Source organism: Balearica regulorum, chromosome 5 (genome assembly GCF_011004875.1).
Source record: "Balearica regulorum gibbericeps isolate bBalReg1 chromosome 5, bBalReg1.pri, whole genome shotgun sequence".
NCBI lineage: Eukaryota > Metazoa > Chordata > Aves > Gruiformes > Gruidae > Balearica > Balearica regulorum.
In genome coordinates this window covers 44,060,832-44,081,195 of record NC_046188.1, presented here as the reverse complement: position 1 = coordinate 44,081,195, position 20,364 = coordinate 44,060,832, and the positions used below count along the sequence as shown (strand labels likewise).

General features: G+C 44.5%; 1 protein-coding gene and 1 long non-coding RNA gene across 2 annotated transcripts in view; both read right to left on the bottom strand.

Annotated features, from left to right (window-relative positions):
• Positions 1 to 780: 780 nt before the first annotated feature.
• Positions 781 to 20,364, bottom strand: part of CSTPP1 (centriolar satellite-associated tubulin polyglutamylase complex regulator 1) — an 84,157-nt gene continuing 64,573 nt past the window's right edge. Inside the window, exons 4-9 of the mRNA XM_075754577.1 lie at positions 16,216 to 16,300; positions 10,686 to 10,771; positions 7,940 to 8,135; positions 6,266 to 6,375; positions 2,876 to 2,939; positions 781 to 2,346 (exon numbers count right to left, since the gene is read on the bottom strand). Coding sequence (XP_075610692.1) covers positions 2,166 to 2,346; positions 2,876 to 2,939; positions 6,266 to 6,375; positions 7,940 to 8,135; positions 10,686 to 10,771; positions 16,216 to 16,300 — 722 coding nt within the window. The 3' untranslated portion in view covers positions 781 to 2,165. The remainder of the gene's footprint in view (positions 2,347 to 2,875; positions 2,940 to 6,265; positions 6,376 to 7,939; positions 8,136 to 10,685; positions 10,772 to 16,215; positions 16,301 to 20,364) is intronic.
• On the bottom strand, positions 3,009 to 6,259 carry LOC142602061 (uncharacterized). Its single transcript, XR_012835720.1, has 2 exons — positions 5,404 to 6,259; positions 3,009 to 5,366 (listed from the first exon to the last, which is right to left on the bottom strand). It is a non-coding gene; the product is annotated as an uncharacterized LOC142602061 (long non-coding RNA).

The following is a 20,364-nucleotide window of genomic DNA, read 5'->3' as shown; positions in this document are numbered from 1 at the left end:
TTTACTGGATTCCCTGGTTATTTTGTTGCCCAGCTTTGAACTGAGGTCCAAGTCCTGAACCTCTGCCTTTGCCATGAGGTGAACTTTGGCAGTGCAGCAGTGAGGGAGGAGTGTTCAACTTGGCTCTCTGCTCCTGATTCTAAATGAGAGCATGTTTTTCTCTTCCTTGGACTATGGTGTTGAGGATGGGGTAGGAAGAAAAAGGGGGGGGGGGGGGCAGTAAGGACTAGTTACATGCTGTTAGCAAAAAGTGACACTGGGGCTATTTGTTCTGAAGTTTCTGTCAGCAACCCTCTCCCTGGGGCTGTTGACAGGTGTGTGGGGGCTGTGGTACATCCCGAGCTGGGGATGGGAGAGGAAGGGTTACTCTAGGCTGCGGTGGGGCAGGAGGGGGTTAAGAGTAGGGCTTTCCTGTGTCCCCTGTGCCCGGGCGTGGCTGCCCCGTAACAGAACTCGGGGCGGAGCCGGAGCTCTGAAGGGCGGTAGCGCCCACGGCGGGAGGCGGGAAGGATGGGCGTGGCGGGAGGCAGCCTGCGCCTGCGCGGCCGTCTGCGGTGCCCAGGCTGGGAGGGGTGAGCGGGCGGGGCGGAGCTGCCCCAGCCCTCAGGGGTGGTGTCGCCGCCTTCCCCGGCCCGGGCGGGATCTGGTGGGGCACCTCGAAAGGCGGCGGAGACCCGCGAGTGCCGCCGCCTTGCGCCGCTCCTGTCCACCCACTACCCCTACCCCCGGCAGCGCCCTGAGGAGGGAGCGGGCCGGCCCAGAAGACCCCAGACACAGCAGTGGCCTTATGCAGCGTGCTTTATTGCTGGGCTGTCACACTCACTGATGGTTGGGAGAGAAAGTGCAGTTAGCAAGCACGTTAATAAATAAAATAACTTAAATAAATAACCCCTCCCATTACCTCCACAGGAGTGGCTGTGGTACAGACTCAGCAGTACTTATGAGGTTAGTCTTAAAATAGCTCCAGCATGTGTTGAATCCACTCACCTTAGGGCTGCTATAAGCTTTGGGTTATCAGCTCTTAGCCCATGCTACAGCAGTTTAGGAACAGGAGGAGCAAGGAGCTCCCAAAGAATCAAGAGAAACTCAAGTTCCCCAGGAAATAGTCTAGGCAAGCTGAGGCACAGGAGCTGGACTAGACAAAATGTTCAGGACTGCGGAGGCCAAACTGCTAGGTTAGTTACCATTAACACAATGAGCCACTGTCTTTTTGTAGTTGTAAAGGCTACACAGTGATGCTACAACAATGCCAATATTTACAAAAAAACCCCTGGGACTCATTTGATAATTGCTTCCTTCTCCTGTAGTGCTTCTATCCACCCAGCCCCAGCAGATACTCTGTATGTTTGCAAGCCACAGCACCTATGGACAAGGAATTTAAAGACTTGCTCACTCTCTCCTCCAACCCTGCTGAAGCTCACCTTTCCAAATGACCTTAATATGCTGTTGGAGGCAGCGGGAGGCCTCACAGAAGGGAACTCAGTACAGCAGAGGAGCCAGACAATGCCACGCAGTACTTACTGAAATCAGGCTTATTTGCTATATTTGCTTTGGCAAGTCTTGGACACACGGAGGAGGAAGCAGAGGCAGGTGGCATGGCAATACCTAAGCCCTTCTTTTCTAGGAACTTCAGGAATTTCTCTACCTTTGATCATACACAGGTGCAGCTTTACTGGGAATAATTATAATGGAGCACAACTGCAGAGCTGCCCCTGGCAATTTAACCAGTCTGTTGTCTAGGCCAAGTCTGAACACAGTCACACAACAAAACGCTGGCAATCAGCCTGCGCTAGCACTCCCACTGCTCCAGCAGCTGCTGAACTGTGAGGCAGAGCCCCGGTGAGAGAATACCTGGCTATTTCCAAGTGGAGGCAGTGCTAGCGTCTGCTGGCTTGTCTTGCCTGCCAGCAGAGGGTAGCATCGCTCTGCAGCTGGAAATAGCTTCTGCAGAGGAGCTGTTCCTGCACGAATTTGGAGTTAGGAAAAAGGCAGAATTCTTCCTGGGAAGAGATGGGTGGACCTGCAAAGGGGACTGGCACAGCTGCATGCACACTGGTGATGTGGACGGAACCCACCATCAGAACAGATGCTCTGGGAGGAGGTGCCGTTCCTCCAGCGGGTTGTGGGGAAATCCAAGATGGGAATGGTGCCCACTCTCATAACTTTCAGTTTTCAGAGGAGTCTGTCTCTTCATTGGAGCCTTCACTCTCAGCATCCATTTTTCGCCGATGGTGCAGAGGTTTCCAGGGAGAGTTAATCCTGGGTGAGTTACGGACAGGCAAATTAGCTGTGTCCCCACTGGAGCTGGTGGGACCGGAGACGGAAAGCCCTGAAACCTGAGCTACCCTGAAAGAGAAAAGACAAATGCTAGGCTGCCTAACTTGTCATCTCCAATCTTTACTGTAGCAGTTTTGGAGTGAACCTGGGAGGAGGACTTACTCACAACTAGCACAGGGATGGCAAGATGTTCATGGCTAAGAAGGGGAACACCTTACACTAGTACCTACCGGATTCACTGTGTGAACCTTTCTTCCTGTTTAAACAGATCTTTCTTCTGGGCTGAGCCTGTGTCCTCCAACACTCCTAGTTTTCACCATCCAAACAAAATTTCCCTATTCACTAGAGACTGCTGCTTCCTCTAGCTCTCTCTTCGAGGCACACTTTTCTCTGTTTCTGAAGACTTTTCTAAAGATTTTGTTAGCTGCACCAAGGCACCTTGAAGAAAGAGGCCCCCTCTGCTCTGGCTGCTCTGTTAGCTCGTCTATTGTTTTATAGTAGAGCAAAGGAATAGGGACAGTACTTTACTAAAAAGTCTTCCTTAGCATGTTACCCTTAATCTGTTGCTTTACCTCCTACTTTAGGCAACTCCACTTACAATTTCTCAAGTTCCTGATCCATGGCAGGGTCCAGAAACAAGTCTCCTTTATCTGGCAAAGCCCCTGGAAAAAAAAACAAAAACAAAAAAAACCCCCACAAAGTATCAGAGCAGAGTTAGACTATTCTTTCTGAAAGAAAAGTGCTCAAGCCGTAGCAGCATTCAAAAATCTGACCTGCAAGACACAGAAAACGCTTCCTTATACTTATTAGAGAAACAGACACTGAATGTTGAGGATCATGGACAGGTAAAGAATGATGATCCATACTCTCTCCTTCACACAGGCTATACCTCAGCTCAGACTAAATGGGAGGCACTCTCAGTAGTCTCACCTCTCAGAGAACTTGAAGAGCCCTAAGGATTGGCAGTTTCCATTCACTATAGAAAACTACTGAGTACTGACTGTCAGAAAGATGACAGTCTGTCAACTTCAGGCGTCTGCTAATTGCCCCATATAGTCGCCAGTCCCAGATCCTATGAGAGCAACAAATATGTTGTTTGTACCACAGCCTGAAGCACACACTATTGCACTCAGAGAGATGTATACTTCTGTGCCACTTGCCTTTCTTGTGGTGCGCTGAGGTTGGGGATCAAAACACTCCACAGATAAAAGACTATTGCTTTCCTCGCAATTCCGGAAAGTCAGGCCTGACTCTGGTGCACGTGAAGTCTACAGGAGTAAGCACGGATGGACTGTGCTCTAGCATTGCTTGCTGTCTGGGTGAGAGCATGAAAGGCTGGACCAGTAATTGGGTACCCTCTCTCAGCATAAGGTCAGCATGCTCCTTTTCATATTTGAAACCCTATTCAGGATGAAGGGCATGGTGTACTTCAGGACTGGAAGAGCTGGTTGATCATTCTTGCCATTCTCTGAAAGGACAGTGGCACTTCAGGAAGAGCCCAGAAAGGAAGATGGGGCTCTTAGGAAAACCCTTCTTCCCAGTTCTGTAACAAACTCCACCTTGTACAGGGATCATGGGAGGGTGTTATCAACCAGCACAGAGATGACAGGAATTGTCTTCCACAGCCACTGCACATCAGGCCAGAAAAACCACAACTTTTGGTAATCTGTACCAACAACGCAGTGAGGAATGCTCTTGTTTTTCAGAAGACGTGGCTGCTCTACTCAGTACCTTTGTGAAGGGGTTTTGTACTCCCTGTGGGGACACAAATCTGGTTTCTGGCCCTGGCACCTTGCTCTTGAAGGATGGGGCTGGAGAGCCACTTGCCTCACACAGGTGAGGTGGCAGCAGTCATCAGAAATGTAGCAACGAGTGCCTAAAAATTAGAACCAGTTTAGAGCAGGACTGACTCCCCACTTCTTGCAGTTCTGGTCTCCCCCCTCCTGGAAATGAACAGGGAAGCCTGGCACCACAACACAGAGTGTCAGGAGGTGCAGTGAAGTGCCCCAGCCTGCTCCTTTTCATGGGCTCAATTAAAAGAATAGGCAGCTAAAGCTTAACTTGTTTCTGCATTTGCAGACTGCAGTGAGGTCTCTGGGCACAAATATTACTTGGGAGAGTCACTAAATAACACTTAAAGGATTCATGAATCAACATTGACACTGGAGTTAGGCTGCCTGACAAACTCATCAGCACTGCCCCAGCCTGAACAAGGCACTCTAATCCCTACCCCTGTTCCTCAAGGGGGGGCTACTGGCTTTGTGAGGCCAGAGAGAAGGCAAGCATCCTAACTGAAAGCTCCTTTGCCTAGAACTACCCTTGCTGAAGGGCTTTGGGGAGCATGTGATTCCCTACAGAGCAAAGACTATTGAAATCACCCTTCAGGAAAGATTAAAAGACACCAGGAAAAGAATGCTCCTTTCCTTGCCAAGACGCTAGCACCTGTCAGACTTGTGGCTGCTGCCCCTCCTCTGAGAAAGGCCTCGGCAGGAGGCTGGCAGGGGGCCAGGGGACAGGCCCACATTAATGGAAATGAAAACCCACACACTTTGTAGATGGCACAATGGAAGCTGTGGGCAGGATTTTTTTCCCCTGCTCATCTGTTTTCTTTGCACTCGACTAGAAGAGGATTTCACAGGGCAAAGGAAAAAAAAAGACTTTGCTTGCTGCAATCCAGGCATCACCTTCCCCAGTGAATACACTGCTTCCTAAGCCTGTTTGCAGAGGGGATTGCAGGGCTGTACTCATGCACCTTTGATATGTAATCTCCATGTTGCTGGGTAAGCAGCCCTGCCCCAGAGGAGCATTAGCAGCTTAAATGGTTTGCTGTAAGAAGGGGCTCAGCCAGGGAGGGGACACTTACTCTACTATGACACACACCTGTGCAAAAGAACAAGCTCTCAGGCAAGGTACACCTTTTCACTGAGGCTTGTCTTTGTAATATAGGGACTGGCAGATACTCAAGTCTATCTGTAGAGGGAGAGGATACCTACCCAAAGGCAGAGAAAGCCCATCCTTACTGGCCAGATGATTTGCTGAGTGGAGATGAGTGAAGATGAGTGTTTGGGCCTCCACTTAATTTAATATTACTTTAATAACCTCCATTTAACCTCCATTTAAATATACCTCTTGGATACAGCCTTGGCAAACACGAAAAGCCATTTCTGTTCCCCTTTGCAAGAGGAGGACGAGCACAAGCAAGGCATATGGGGGCAATATGGAATTGTAAGTCTGAATTCTGTATGTATTACATACTGTCCTTTGCCGATGCAACACTTTGCTTCCTTGCTCTAGAACAGTATTGACCAGCACAACATGGAAATGAGCAGTGGGATGCTACTTGGTAATCCCTCTGGTTCCCACAGCAGTCTGGTACAGAATTTTGTAGCAGTTTATGTTTTATGATACCACTAGAATTTCAGCAGGCCCTAGATTAATATACTAGCGAGATCACACTGCCTTGAGGGAAGATGGGAAGAGCTGGGAAAGATTGGGCTTTGAGTCTTTGAGCCAAGGAGACAGCAGAGATTTTCCTATTAGGTGTACCTCCTTTTCCTGTAGACGATAGCAGTCACTTAACATCTGCGGGAGAATGAAGGGCTAAAACATAGGATGGGACTTCAATTCAGTACTGTCGACAGCAGTCAGCCGCCTTACTTGTCTCCTGACCACCTCTGCCCAGCCTTTATAACCAAAAGTGTTAAAACAACAGTTCTGCTAAAATGATCAGCTATTGAAGAGGAAAAACACTGTTTTCTTAGGGCAGCATTTCATATCTAATTTTATCCTTGAAGAAGCTCCACAGCTTCAAGCAGACAGTAAGGTGCAGTGCTATGTTTTTAAAGTTTAATCCATCAACAAAAAGATGAAAAACTTTCCCTCACTCTCTTTCTAACAATATAAAATCTGGGGCATAATTACAGAGGAAATTCCACAGAAATGCAGAATGACTGAAAATGTAGAGCTGTACCACTCACAGGAGTCTTACCTAGGGCTCTGTTGATCCCCTGATCCTTTGCAAGTGCCATAAGGAATCCATAGAAAGTCAGTCTCTGTGCACTACTCAACATTTCCTTCACAAGAGCAGAGGGTGGACAGCTAGGAAGAGAGAGACAAAGAAGTCATCTTGTCTTTTAAATTATCATCTTTTTTTGTTTGTTTTTTTTTATTCCCAAGACCCATCTCAAACTGGAGAAATTAACCCTTTTAGTTGCCCTGACTCAGTCTAAAACAAACAGCCGCCTGCTTGCTTATTTAGCATTGCATCTGCTCTCCATTTACTAAGCAAGATATTTGAGCAAGTCTTACCTGTCTCTTTTCCAAGGACAGGGAGAAAAGCCTAGATTCATTCAGAGGCATATGCATCCCAACTCTTAGCATATTCTTTCAAAAATCAACTGGGAAATCCTTTCTTTTAGAACACAATAAACTTTCATGAGGGATGTTATGTTGTTATCACCCTTTTATCAGTGATAGTCATCCAAGGGGCAGGAAAACCTCTCCAATGATAGCCTAAATATGTCAGAAAACAGTATTTAGGTGGGGCTAAATTGACACATCCCCTTCTTCTACACTCATCTTAACTCCTGGCACTGACTTCTAAGCAAGATCATCATAGTAATTCTTGCTCTTACCTAATACTCAAAGGATTTCATGCAAAAAACCCCTGCCTCCTAAAGAGAAGTGTTGAACAGTCCGTGGTGTAGTGGCACCCCTGGGAGATGTGGGTGTGGGCTGGTGATCCCTCAAGCAAAGGTTTTACCAAAGCCTGGCTGAGTATTGAGCTACAGGATGAAAGGCTGGCAATGGCTCCCCTTACAGTGCTGTGCAGAGCACAGCAGACCTACCAGATGGTCTTACCGTATCCTTCCCATCTGAAGTTCTCAGGACATACAGGAATGTAGAGCTTTTGTTATTTAAAAGAAAAAAACAACCTGGCATCTCCGTGCTTAGATATATATAGTACTGGACAGCAGTTCAGGAGTAATTCTGTGGATCACAAATTTGGATTCAGGCACCTAAAGCAGGAATCAGGTGGAACTTGTGTCCTGAGTCTTTTTGTGGATCTAGCCCATGACCTTCTAGCAGGGCATGTGCTCACTACCTGCAAGAAACTATGAAGAAAGTGTCTGTCAAAGCTATACAATAAGGTCTGATATTGCTCCATCCCCTGCTGAACTAAGGCTAGTCTTGTGCCCAGGATCTGTAACTGGAGACCAGCTCCATTACAGGCTCGGGTCCAGACTAGCAGTGTGATCTTTGCTAGGTACTAAGGCTTCAAACTCCATCCACCCTAGTGGGCCTTTCCTATGCTTCAACACCCAAGCACACAACTGCACTTGTTTATCTCCTCTAGTTAACTCATGATGGTAGATGGATCTCTCCTTGAGGAAAGTGTTAATGCAGAAGTGAGAAGGAAAGCAGAGACCCAAATCGATCCATTACTTCAAGAATCAGCTCAAATCCCATGTTTCTTAGGTCCATGAAATTGTTTCTCTCCTTTCATTAAAGGGGTTTGGCTATGATGTCTCCCTTCATACTTCTCCAATGAGATCTATTAGGGAGCTACAGCTTGTTCAAAGTCCTGTATTTCTTCACAGCTCTAACCTTACAAAGGGTCTCCAGAGATGCAGACTTCAAATGTTTTGGACTCAATTTGTACCTGTATTTTGATCTATCACACAAGGACTCCAGGCACTGGTAGAAGAGAGATGCTTCTACCCCATCAAGTGGGCTGCAGTCATTTGGGGGTTGGCGCTGCCGATGTTGGCCAGAGGATGATGTTGGCACGATCACAGTATTTGGATTCTTACCAGCCAGTAGATCTTGATAAATGGCAGCCACACTTTCCAGGAACTCTGAAAAAACAGAAAACAACTTAAAACTTAGGACTATAACCAGCAAAGCATCCTCCTGACCTACCAGACCTGGGATCGAACTGTCATTCCCTGCTCTGTGTTGTACATAGCACCAACAGGAAATAAACACTACGGCATCCTGCATATTCAGATCAGATATTATGCAGGCACAAACAGCCATTTCCATATAAGTTGCTGGCTCCTTCCTGTCAGGATGATTGTGAGAGGCCACTCACTCTGGGATGATTACGAAAGGCCACTCACTCCATTGAACAAGATTCTTCTCAAGGGAACAGAGACTAGGCTAGCTAGCACATGGATAAAACAGCCAAGCGTGAAAGCTAACGTCGAACGCAAAACTCGTTTGCAAAGTCTAGAAAGTTTTCCTTCTCTGTCTCTTGCCACTGATTAAGAACTCATCCAAGCTGGGAACAAACTATATGGAACTGCAACAGGAGGAAAGGGACCAAGTTAGTCAGGGCTCCAGGCTGTATCCCAGCTTGTCTCTGTGCTGCTCCAAAGTAAATATAATACGGGATCTAGAGGAAGGGCCAGGGCAGGTCAGGGCTAGAGTTGGCAGAAAGCCTCTCCCCAGGCTCCTCGTACTACCCACTGTTTACTGCAAGAGTCTAATTTTAAACAAGTTTGTTTATGGATGTGGTCAGCAGTTTACAAATCTAGATTCCATTTGGAGCGGTTTGCATGTGTGTGGGTTGGTGGGAGAGTGTATGACAGGCTGTGTGTGTGCATTGTGCCTGGGTGAACAGGACAGGGATGGGAGGTTTGAGCGTGTGTACACGAGGGCAGGCTTGTGAGGACTCCAGTGGCATTTAAGTCCCAAGTGAATGGAAGTGTAATGCTGTGCATGAGGCAGGTGGAGAGGAAAGGCAGGACGTCAGTGGGCCCTGAGGCTGTGCTAAGGTTCTGCAGCTCACTGGAAATATTTGTTATATGAGAGAAAAACTTTCCAAACACATTTTCTGTCCGTGGCTAAAGGCATTACAAGCCTGGTTCTGCCCAACCCAAAAATCACCATGTTGAACTGTTTTTCTTTGATGAAGTGTCACAGATAATGTTGTGATATGCACAGGGGAGATACAGGGGAAGTATATACAGAGAAGTACTGAGAAAAAGAGATTTTTGTATTAGGGATAGCAGCTGACTCAACTGCTAGAAAGACGGGAACTGACAGGTTGGATCAGATCTGCAGGCCACCCAAGTCTCTCTGACCACAGACTATGCTCCACCACAGCTTCCAGCCAGTGTCTCCCAATATCCAAACCTGGCCCCTTTTGCCTGGTCGAGGCCAATTGTGAGCTACGTCCATCAGAGGGAGCTGTTTAAGTGCGAGTGGACAGAAATCCACAAGCTTCTGTTGCGTTTAGAAAGTGCTCTGTGCTGGGAGATGAGTTAAGTGGCACCCCGGCAGTCCCCAGTGCTTGGGAGAGTATCTAACTTTGATAGAGGAAATGCTTCCCTCTCTTTGCCCAGTTAAGCAGTTCTCTGAATGAGATTCCCTTTCCTCAACCACATTTTAGGGAGGCTAAGGCAAACAGGCCAATGTATTTTAAAGCAGTCTCCCTGTGCAGAACAAGCACCTGAATGCTCATCCAAGTTTCTCCTCCTTGTCTCCTGAACTTTAATTTAAAAATACCTGGGGATTTTTACAGATGTATATGTGTGGGTGAACATATGTAAATATACACACAAACTAACATGATTTGATTTGTACGTTTCCTGTCAAGAATTTTTAAAAGAAGTACCCCATGTAGTTAAAACTCAAACTAGGGGAGAGGGGTAGAATATGACAAATGACCAACAATATGAAGAAGCTAGATGGGGATTAACTGTTCACTTTCCCTTCCAACTAGGGGTTCTCAAATCAAACAAGAGAGGTGGTTCTTCATGGGACACCTCTGGCAGACCTGCACAACTCCTTGCCAAAAGGTGTTGTGGAGGTTACAAGTTTATGTGATTTCAAGGGGAGGCTGAGGAAGTTCTTGGGAGAGGAGTCCACTGGGGGTTCCTAAGTCCATGGAAATTATACCCAGTTCAGAAACTCTTTGAGTTAAAACCAGGTGATAGTTGGGTGAGTATTAGGGGGAAGAATTGTATCCATTTGCCCAGTTCCTTTTCCTTTCAAGGCACCAGCTGGTGGGTTTTTCTTATCCTGTCTCCAGCAGGGACCAATACTGTAGGGGCAGAAATGCTCTATTAAGAAAAGGAAAAAAAAAATCCTAGTAAAAGTTAATTGTTAGGTGCTAACATACTCTAGATAAAGCTGGAAATTTATGTCTCAAGGCTAAGACAAATACATGCATAAGCCATAACAGTTACAGGTATCTTGTTATTCACAAAAATTTGGAACCTCCTTATGAAGCTTCCTAATCTCTTGGCATGACAGATGTCTTTCGCCAGTAGATTCCATTATATATATATTTTCTGTGAAAAAACATATCCTTACAAGTTTCAAAAAGGTGCAGGGATTGGAAAACTGTAAGGTTGTAATTCTGTACTAATGGGTGAAGTTAGCAGCTTCCCAGCATTTACCTGAGTAGTAGAACTGGATCTGGAAAGCAAAGAGGAAATCGGAAAAAGACATCAGGCAATCCATAGCATCATCCATCAGCACAATCCTAGGATAAGATGAGAGAAACAGTTTAGCATCTACAAAAGAACTAAAGTCTGTAACCAGGAACCCCAGATCTAGAGAAAGTGCAGCTAGGGAGCTATGTGCAGCTGAGGACTGCTAGTGGCTTGGCCCAGTATAAAAGGTTAGGAGAGAGGAATAGGAACACCCACTGCTGCACGGATGTGGACACCCTAACATAAAATGAAGTCATCTTGAGAACCTGCAGCAAGGAGAAGGTCCTGAATGTCAATGCTATCACACGCTTTGGCTACAGTGTGAACAGAGCAGTGTGACATGGATGTCAAACATTCAAAGCCTGGTGGACACGATAGAACAAACAGCAGCATAAAAACTGCAAGGCTGGTTCACATGGCTATACAAAGAGTAACTGCGCTACAGACAAGACAGTTACATGAGTATTAAACTGGTGTGAGCAGAATGAGAGTTATGCTATTCCTCTGTATACTAGAGCTCATCAAACTGGGATATTTTCAGATTCATAAGGATAACAACATTTATTAATTCCTAATCTATACTCAAACAAACTCCACTTGACTACAGAGGAAATAACATTGCACTAACAATCAGCTTTCTAATTACACGCTGTGAATATCCTATCCCCCCTTCCCAATGAATGAATCGGTCTCTTTTCATATCTACCAGGTCTATCATCTGACTATCAGGTCAAATTTCTTGGGCCAGGGACAATGTTTTCTTTCTCTCTGCTAAGTCTCAGGTGCATGTAGCTCCCTACATGCATCCCTATGTTGAAGCATACTTCATGAATATGGAAAATATCAGTAACAGGACATAAAGATGAAGTATAAGTGATAGAAAAGTCCAACTCCTTTCAGGGAAAAAACCTCTGGATTTCAGAAGTAGGCAAAAATGTTCATAAAAATGAAAACAAAAACAATGCTCTGGTCACTCACTACATAAGGATAAAAAGGCCAGTCTCTGAAGTGGGGAAAATCAAATGGCCTGATCAATGACAGCTCAGGCTGGAAAACAGAAGGAAACACTTCACTTCGATGGGAAAAAACAGAGTATTCAGATGGTGCTAAAGAAAAGCAGCTGGTACTTCTTTTCAACTGTGTGCAGGTCTACCGACCCTGTACAGTCAGTATCTGGTATATCATGTCTTATGAGAAGGATTACCAGCTCATTATAGCCAAAGTACGGGTCACCTAGTAGGACCCTTTTGAACATGGGGCCAAATGCAATCCATGGGCCAGCTCCTGCAGCATCAATGGTCTGAACGCATTGCTGGGGAAACGCTGTTCTCTCTCATGTTCTGACTCCAGGGAGCTGTGTGGGAGGCTGACCTAGAAGAGTTATAGGATCTTCCAAGACTTCCCTGCCACTCAGACCAGTTATGTTCACTGTGGCAAAATCAAACATGCAGAGCAGCTTGAATTAATTATCTCAGAGAAGAAAGACTAGGGCTAAGAGGGTCCCCAGGAGAAAAGCCAGTATTTAAAACAAAACCCTTTGAAGATGTAAAAGTGCTTCTAATTTATTTATTATGTTCCAGAAGCCTCCTCCTCCTCCTGTCTAAAGAAGCAGTAGCTTCAGTTCTTAATTCTCACTAATAAGCATGTTACTGAGATTGTCAGTGGCCACATCAAGGAAATGGCTTTGAAGCTGGCAGGCAGAGCATCTTCATCTCTCGGCAATACTGCTCAGCCACTGGTGTTTCCAACCACTATTTAAGCACTGGAAATGTGATGGGTGACATCGCTGATGAGGTGCACTCCCTCCTTTGAAATGATGGTCTGTCTCACAGATACCCTCAAAGCCCAAACTCCAAAGCTTTTATCAGTGCATTTCTCCATCCTGGAGATGCAGGAGAACAACAGTGGAGAGCAGTTTTTATGTGTTCATTATGCAGAATGATATTACATCACCTTCATGACAATTAACTCATTTTACTTGTTAAATCTAAAGCTATGGTCAGTGGCTGTGCTCTGCAGCACCCAGTCCCAGTCTCTCTGTTAGAGGAGAGAGCATGAGGAAACAGGCAAAGGTTTGAGGATTTGCTGGACACTTCTTCCTGTTAAAGACAGCAAGGAGCCTCTAAGGAAGACTGTACAGCACACATGTGACAGAGAGGCATCTAAACAGAAGCAGGTGCACTCCGGTGATGCGTTACTGACTCCACTCGGCCCAGGAGCCTGCGCTGTGGAAATGTTGAGAAGTCTTTAAATCCAATCCAATCATTTATGAGGAGATTGACTGCAGCTGGCTATTTTCCCACACAGCAGTCAGGGAAGCTAGGAGAGCATCATATGCAACATATCTGCATCTCTTCCCTAAAATATCTGGCAAGGAGAGAATCCTAGCCATGGACTGTAACCCAGACAGGACCAAAATTGAGGATGAAATCTGAAAGTCTGAACTGCAACTCAAAAGAGTTCATCAGGTAGCTGATATTTCAAGGAATTCTTTATTCATTCTTTCTTGTCCAAATTAGACTTTAAGCCCTCAGGGGCACATGCTTATTTACAAAGTTAGTAGTCAGCACTCAATGAATAATGAAAATCAAGGAGAAACTCTGGAAAGGACTGAAGAAAGATGCCTATACTTGAAGGACTCTGGCAAAGGGTGTAGTGGTCTTTCAGGGTTCAAGTGGGTTTGGCTGGCAGGAAAGCCTTGCTACTGTGCCAACGGGGAAACTTTATGATCTACTGATTGCGGTTAAAATCTCAGAAACCCAGACTAGACAGGATGTCCCCAGGACAAACTCTAGACCAGGCAAGTTGAAAGGACTTTTACTGTTCTTTGCTACCATTAAAGGCTAACTGACACAATCTATCTTAAGGCCAGGCTGGCTCAAATGAGTCTTCAGGGACTTGGTTTGTTTACCGATACATGGAGGCAAACATAAGCGGAACATACAAAAAGGGGCAAGATCTGCACTCTCAGGCAATGTTTTAACGACAGGGGTACAGAATTGCAAGCCCCGCTTCCATTAGTACTGATAAGTGCAACATGAGCTTATATACTACATAAAACAGCATAGGAGCTGTGAACAACTGAGCTCTTGCTACTCAAATGCTGGCGGTGAGTTCCTTGTGTTTCTATTACAAGAGAAAAGTCAGTGCTCAGGTACAGATCTTGAAATCATGGCATCAAACCAGAAAAATCCCTTCATTTTCTGTCCTTCTGCAGTTTCAAGATTCAGAAAACCAAAAGGTGTCTCTGAAGATCAAAGGTATCTCTGTAGATTAAAATCTTCAATCTGCTAATGGCTATAACCCTTTGAAGAAAAAAACATTCAAGAAATCTCAGAGACACAGATAGCCTGGTTGTTTTTTGGGTATGACTTATGCATTTTTGTGTCAACAGGAACAGAAAAATGGAGCACTCTGGTGTCACGCAAATAAAACCTATATTGTTGTAGCCTCTGTTCTTCTGCTCTGACATTTCCTGATCTTACTCCCAGTGTTTGTTATCAGTGCATAGCAACAGCTCCTGGATAAGCGGAGTGCACCGTGCTGTGAGATCATCTCAGTCATGCAGCACTGAGACTACAACTGCTCTCTTCCCAAGAGTGCCAATAATTACACAGGTCCTGGCTGTACCAGTGAATGCTGCGGCTACTCCCACCACTACTTTATTTAATTCCTTTCCTAAGCAAATTAGCAACAAAACCATTGGGGCTGTGCAGACTGAAAGAGGAACAATGTCAGCGGGTTTGCATGTGACAATCATGCTTTGCAAGGACTCAATCAACTGGTGCTGGAAGACAGCTTGCAGAGTTCACCTTTCTAACTGGCAGAGACCAAGGAGAACAATGGGAAGCATAGACCAGCAAAAGGACAAGTAAGCAAGCAATAGATGGAAGGAAAGAGAAAGATGGTTTAGAAATACAACAAGTTTTATTAAAATTGTTGAACCAGATTAGCTTGTAACAGAATAATAGCAATGTGTAAGTAAATCTCTAGCCAGCCAAAAGTAGGAGTGAAGTCATCCCCACCTGAGCCTGGGTGCCTCTGACAGAGATCTCATTTCTCTCCAACACCTGCTCCCAAAGCCAGCTTGTCTGTCCCTACGGCACACGCACAACAATGCGGCAGACCCCTGAATGGGGCCTCTAGTTTACAACAGCCTTGTGGATTAAATTCCTTGACACAAACATCATAACGTGTAGATATGCTGAAGTCTCCTTTCATGCACCATCACAAATTCCTGCTCAGCTCAGCTGGAACCCTATGAAATGCACACCAGTGCACAGGACTGGTGCTTGTGTACCTCCATGAAAGGAAGCAGCAGATATATCCCTGCTACAGGGTTAGCATTCTTTCTTAGTCTGGCATTGGAGGCCAAGCAACTGTACTCTGTGGAGGCCCACTGGTGAGCTAGAGGGAAAAGGGGCACTCAACTTTTAGTTTTAATTGAACCAGTGCAGCTTTAACTGCAATTCGATTTGGATAGCAGCACACAGGAGCCAGGGATGAATTCAGAGAATCAGCCCAGTGGAAGTACTAGCAGATGGGTAACACTTCTCTTTTTTCACTTTCCTTAATATAATTTTCATGGGACTCTGATGCTAATGAAGGATAACAGAATGACAAATAGAAAATGAGGACCTTTTCATTATTTAGGCCATGAACAACATAGGCAGCAGTTAATATCCCGATCACGCATCTGGAGCCTGTTTCCAAATGTCATTTCTAGGTCCATGAAAAAAGTTAAGTTTCTATGCCCCCTCTAGGAATGGCTAGGAATTCCCCCTAGATGGCTAGGAATGAGAGCATTTATTCAGTAACCTTGCTGTGATCATGGGGGGGAGGGGGGGTTTGCGCGCGCACTCCTACTGAGATCTGAACTGACCCCCCACCCCAACAGATGTATATGCCTTATTACATTTTCACTATCAGATAGTTAATAATCAACTGCCTGGGCTGGACTGGAACCAGCAAGCAGTATCAGTAAAAAGTTCTATATCACATTATCAGTGCCCTGAGCCATCTATCTGCTTTAGGCCTTGTCTAGATTAAAATTTCAAACAGATTAGCTACCATGTTCTTCGCTAATGTACTTTAAAACACTGGCAATCCTTCAGAGGTTAGTACCTTTTAAATGTGATCAACCATAGGAAGCTGGGGTGAGGGGGAACACATTTTAAAGATGGTAAATTGTATTTGAAATAGAGTTTAAAATCATGTCATTTAAAAACACATTGACATTATTTTATATGCAACTCATCTTCTGAACATAGAGCCAGCAGCATTCTGCACTGTTATTTCAGTCCCTGTATACCTTAAATATACACACTCTCTCATTGCTAGAAAAACTCCCTGTTCTTAACCTCAAAACACGGCATCTCTTTTCCCCAAATCTTAAAAGCTGAAGGTCCCTGTCCATACCTTTACCCACAGATCTAGTTCCTAAGTCCACATGTGTAGGACTGATCTCGTTTTAAAATAAAGGATGAGGACCCACCTTGCTGCTTTCTGAGTGAGTTCCATTGGGAAGTCAGGGCAGAGCAGCTGCAGCAGGCAGTGGTATTCCTGTGCTGTCAGCAAATCTGCAGGAAAAGAGAGGTGAGAACATCATAATTCTTTTACAGGCTGTTCCCTCCCCTTGCTTCCTCTCTCAGAAAAAACCCTCATATTCTCTTCTTCTCTCAGTTCAAGTAGACTGGGTAGTATTGACAATATAACTGCTCCCTAAACCCTCAGAGCTGGGCTTTTCTGATGGAGTTTCTAGCAAAGACAATCAGAAAGAGGCCTAAGAAAGGGGAAATCCTATTGAAGAGGCTCCTGCAGAGAAACTGGTAACAGGTAGTGATTCAGCGTGAAAAAGAGGTAACCAAAACAGGGCAGTTTCAAGTGAGAACACAGTTTGGTTTGATTTGAATATAACCATGTGGAAAAAGGAATCATTTCAAAGTTGCTTAAATTTGCTGAAATTCACTGGCATGGTGACATTCACCACATTATGCCTGAAAACCATCCACAGAACATCTGGCAGCAGTAACAAAGGCAAACAAGGTTTTTGGGTTGCGTATGGAAGGCTACAGAATATAAACCACAGACGTTATTACTTTGGCATTTGGTAAGGCAGCTGGATGGGCTCTGTTGGAATAATGTGTACAAATCTGGTCACTATATTATAGGAAGCACAGAACGAAGATCCAAAAAACACAAGAAAACCAATCAAATGATTCATGTTTTAGAGAGCAGCTTTGTGAAAGACTGGTCAAGAAAGGCCTCTGTGGTTCAGCAGAAGGAGTCTAAAAGAGGTGACTCTTAGGAAAGCTTATAGGACCCCAAGGGAATGGAAACATACTGCTGTCAAAAAGCCCTACATGATTGTATGTTCATAGTCCAAAAGGCTGTGGACTGGAGTTAAGGAGAAGACTAGCAGAACAGCAGCAATTTTTGCAGTACTTCTATATACAGAAGAATGCCAAGTATGGAAGAAAGAGCCAGGGGTGGAAGTAGAGCCAAGCAGTAGTCAGAGAGGGGATCCAAAGGGCACAGGCATTAGGACTGAGGTACAGAGCATGAGCTCTTTTGCCACAGACGCATCTTAGCCTTCCTTAGGCTCTCTAATCAACAATGTCCCAGATGATAGGCACAACTTCTGCATATCTTCACAACTCCTCTAAGCCTGGCAGTTCGACAAAAGCGAGAGAAAGGGAAAATACTACACCTTTGTCAGATGTTTCAAGAGGCAGGTATGCAGTATCAAACGGACATTTCACTGTGACGTCCAACCCAGCCAAATTAATATTTTCAATGCTGACTAAAGAAATACTGCAGGAGGGCTGTCACCAAAATCAAGTTATAGACTGTTCCTTTACCTACATTATTAGCCAGGAAAATGGAGGAGAGGAGAGCGCTACTATTTTTCTCTTCAGTTCAGGAAACCCTATAGCCGAAAACCACTGTTGTCAGACTCTTTGACATCCATTATAGACACTCTCTAGAGTACTATACTTTGCACTGCTCTTGGGAGGACTTTCTATCTAATGAAGCACCTTAGGTTTAGGGTCATTCTATGAAAACGTTATTTTGTTCTGTCTGGAAAAGCCAACTCTGCAGTCAGAAATCTGTTATAACACAAGGAAGTCTCAGCCTGTGCAGAACTACAATACCATTGCAAAGATTTGTGCAACATATTCTACTGTAAGGATAAATACATCAGAATCTCTCTTCTTCCAAAACCTGAATACTGAGCTGAATTAAATTTCCGTGACTGCACTGAAATTACAGATGTCTGGGAGAATATGGAGGGTGCTGTAACTTTTTTGTATTGTCATTTCTTACTAAAACACAAATCAGAGGCTGCTCTCTATTGCAGATGCTACCTTGGTCCTTCAGTCAGTGTATAATCTGAGCTTGCGTTAATGATAGTATCCAGTGGAATGGTGGGGTTTTCTCCTGCAATGTAAGCTAATCAGTTCCTTGAATGTCATCAAAGAAAGTATCACCATGTTTTAAGTATAACTGCAAAAGCATATTATTGAAAAAGTCCCAGTTAGCAGGGGCAGGAAGATGCATATTTTTAATTGAATTTTCGGCTCACTATTTCTCTTTCATGACACTACACAGAGGGAAGAAAATTCTCTTCTCTGTTATTTTGTTGGATCAACAGTCATTTATAGCAAGAGAAAGTTTGGTTCTTGAGAAAACTATCTGATCATGTAAGGTACATGCAAGTTTCATAAAATCATCTTCAACAGGCTCAGCACAGGAAGCAGGTTACAGGAAAACAGAAGTTGGGCATAAAAAGGCTCTTTTGAAACAGACGCTTTCTCATAATTAGAGGACAGTATAGACCTCTTACAACTACTCTTCAAGGCTTTCTAAAGCTAGCTTTGAATAATGCTGGGCATTAAACTTCCTATCTTTGTCTAAAAAGTCTACATGTTGGTCTGAAGGAGTCACACCATTTGGAAGCTTTATGCAATTTAGATTTTTTGTTTGGCTAAGTTCAAATTCCTATTTATGCATCCTTATACCTCTTGCTGTCCATTATTTTTTCCTTTCATTTGTCAACAGATCATTATAATAACCCTTTCTTCATATGCATCTTATTCAATCTATTCAACTGATAACTATATTTATTTAAAGTTAGATCTGTTTAAATATACCTTACCCTCTACATCCCTCCCTACCTAGCCCAGTCGTATCTATTGCTCTGCTTTGATCCCCTTTAGATTTTCACAGTGTGGTGTCCAGCAGTGTATTGAGCATCCCTCATACATTCAGGACAGGCTCTAGGAGGATAATCATCTGCCCACTTTCATCAGCGAAGCCCCTTTTCATTAATTCTGAATCTTAGCTTCCTCTTTTCTCACCCTGAAGGTGAAGGAGCTTAAGATTTTTTTGAAGGATGAGGTTTCCTGAGAAAGTTGCACTTTGTTCGTGGTCCCTGTCAGGTTGCTAGACAAAGGCAGCTTGAGAGGGTAACTGGGCCTTATGCAAGCATTAGTTTTGAGGCATAAATAGGGATCTCTCACTTGCTGGAAATAACATACTTTTATAATAATTTACACTGTCTTTTTCTCCTCCCTCTTCATACAAAGTCACAGCATCATCCTTACTTCTCCATCATAAAACAATGACACAACATAGAGCAAAAGCAGAAGTCTGCTCAAAAAAACTTTGGGAAAGGGTGGCAGAGATCCTCTCCAGCCAGCACATCAGAGGGTGAAGTTCATTGTCAATAAAAGTGGAATTAATAACAGTTTCAGTCTTTGAGCAAATGGTCTATTTAGATGGGAACTGCACACAAAGCTGAAGTGGTGCAGAGAAGTTCCTTCTCTGAAGAAAGAAGCCCTTTGCTTCTTATGCCTGGAGAAAGGGCACCAAATTAGTCACTGAAGTACGCAGGCAGACGCTTTTAGGCTGTAACACAACTCAGCCTGTAGACACCCCAGGCGCCTGACCAATAAATCATATGAATTTCTCAGACTAAAGATGGGTACCTATTACACAGGAAGGGGGATCACCACAGAACTTAGGAGGTGTCTACAGTTTGCTGTGATAACTGTTTTTCTGTTCCCTACAAGCGAGGTCAGTGAAGACCAGGCAGAAAATTACATTTGCCCGTGTACCATACTGTCTGCCAAGAGCTGCTTGGAATAAACAAGGGCAGTTTTGGTGCACGACCACATTGCTCCTTCCTGTCTCCAGGCCACAGCTGAGTAAATAGTGTTCAACACTGCATGATGAAGAAAGAAAGAAAAGAAGGACGGTACCAGTCAGAATGAGTGAAAACTGGAATCCACAACCACTACTTTGGTTGCTACCACAAATTACTGTATCTCAAGTTCCAGTAACAAATGAAGCAAATCACGGACAGTTTAAATCTGACCCCACAGCACAGGGCAGTGAGCTGTACGCACTCTACCATGCTCTTGCAGTGGAACAAACTTGGTCATACCATGTGTTTGAGGATGGAGAGAGATTGCAATCTGCATGTTAACCACGTTCATTTACAGCTGAACCTAACACTTTCCTCTTCTACTGCAAAGCAGCTAATAACAAATTCCAAAGTGATTTTAAAAGAGCAGTACACGAAGAAGGAGCTGGGAAGCTTAATAGAATAAGTGCAGGAAAGTAAAGTGGTACGGCTAGA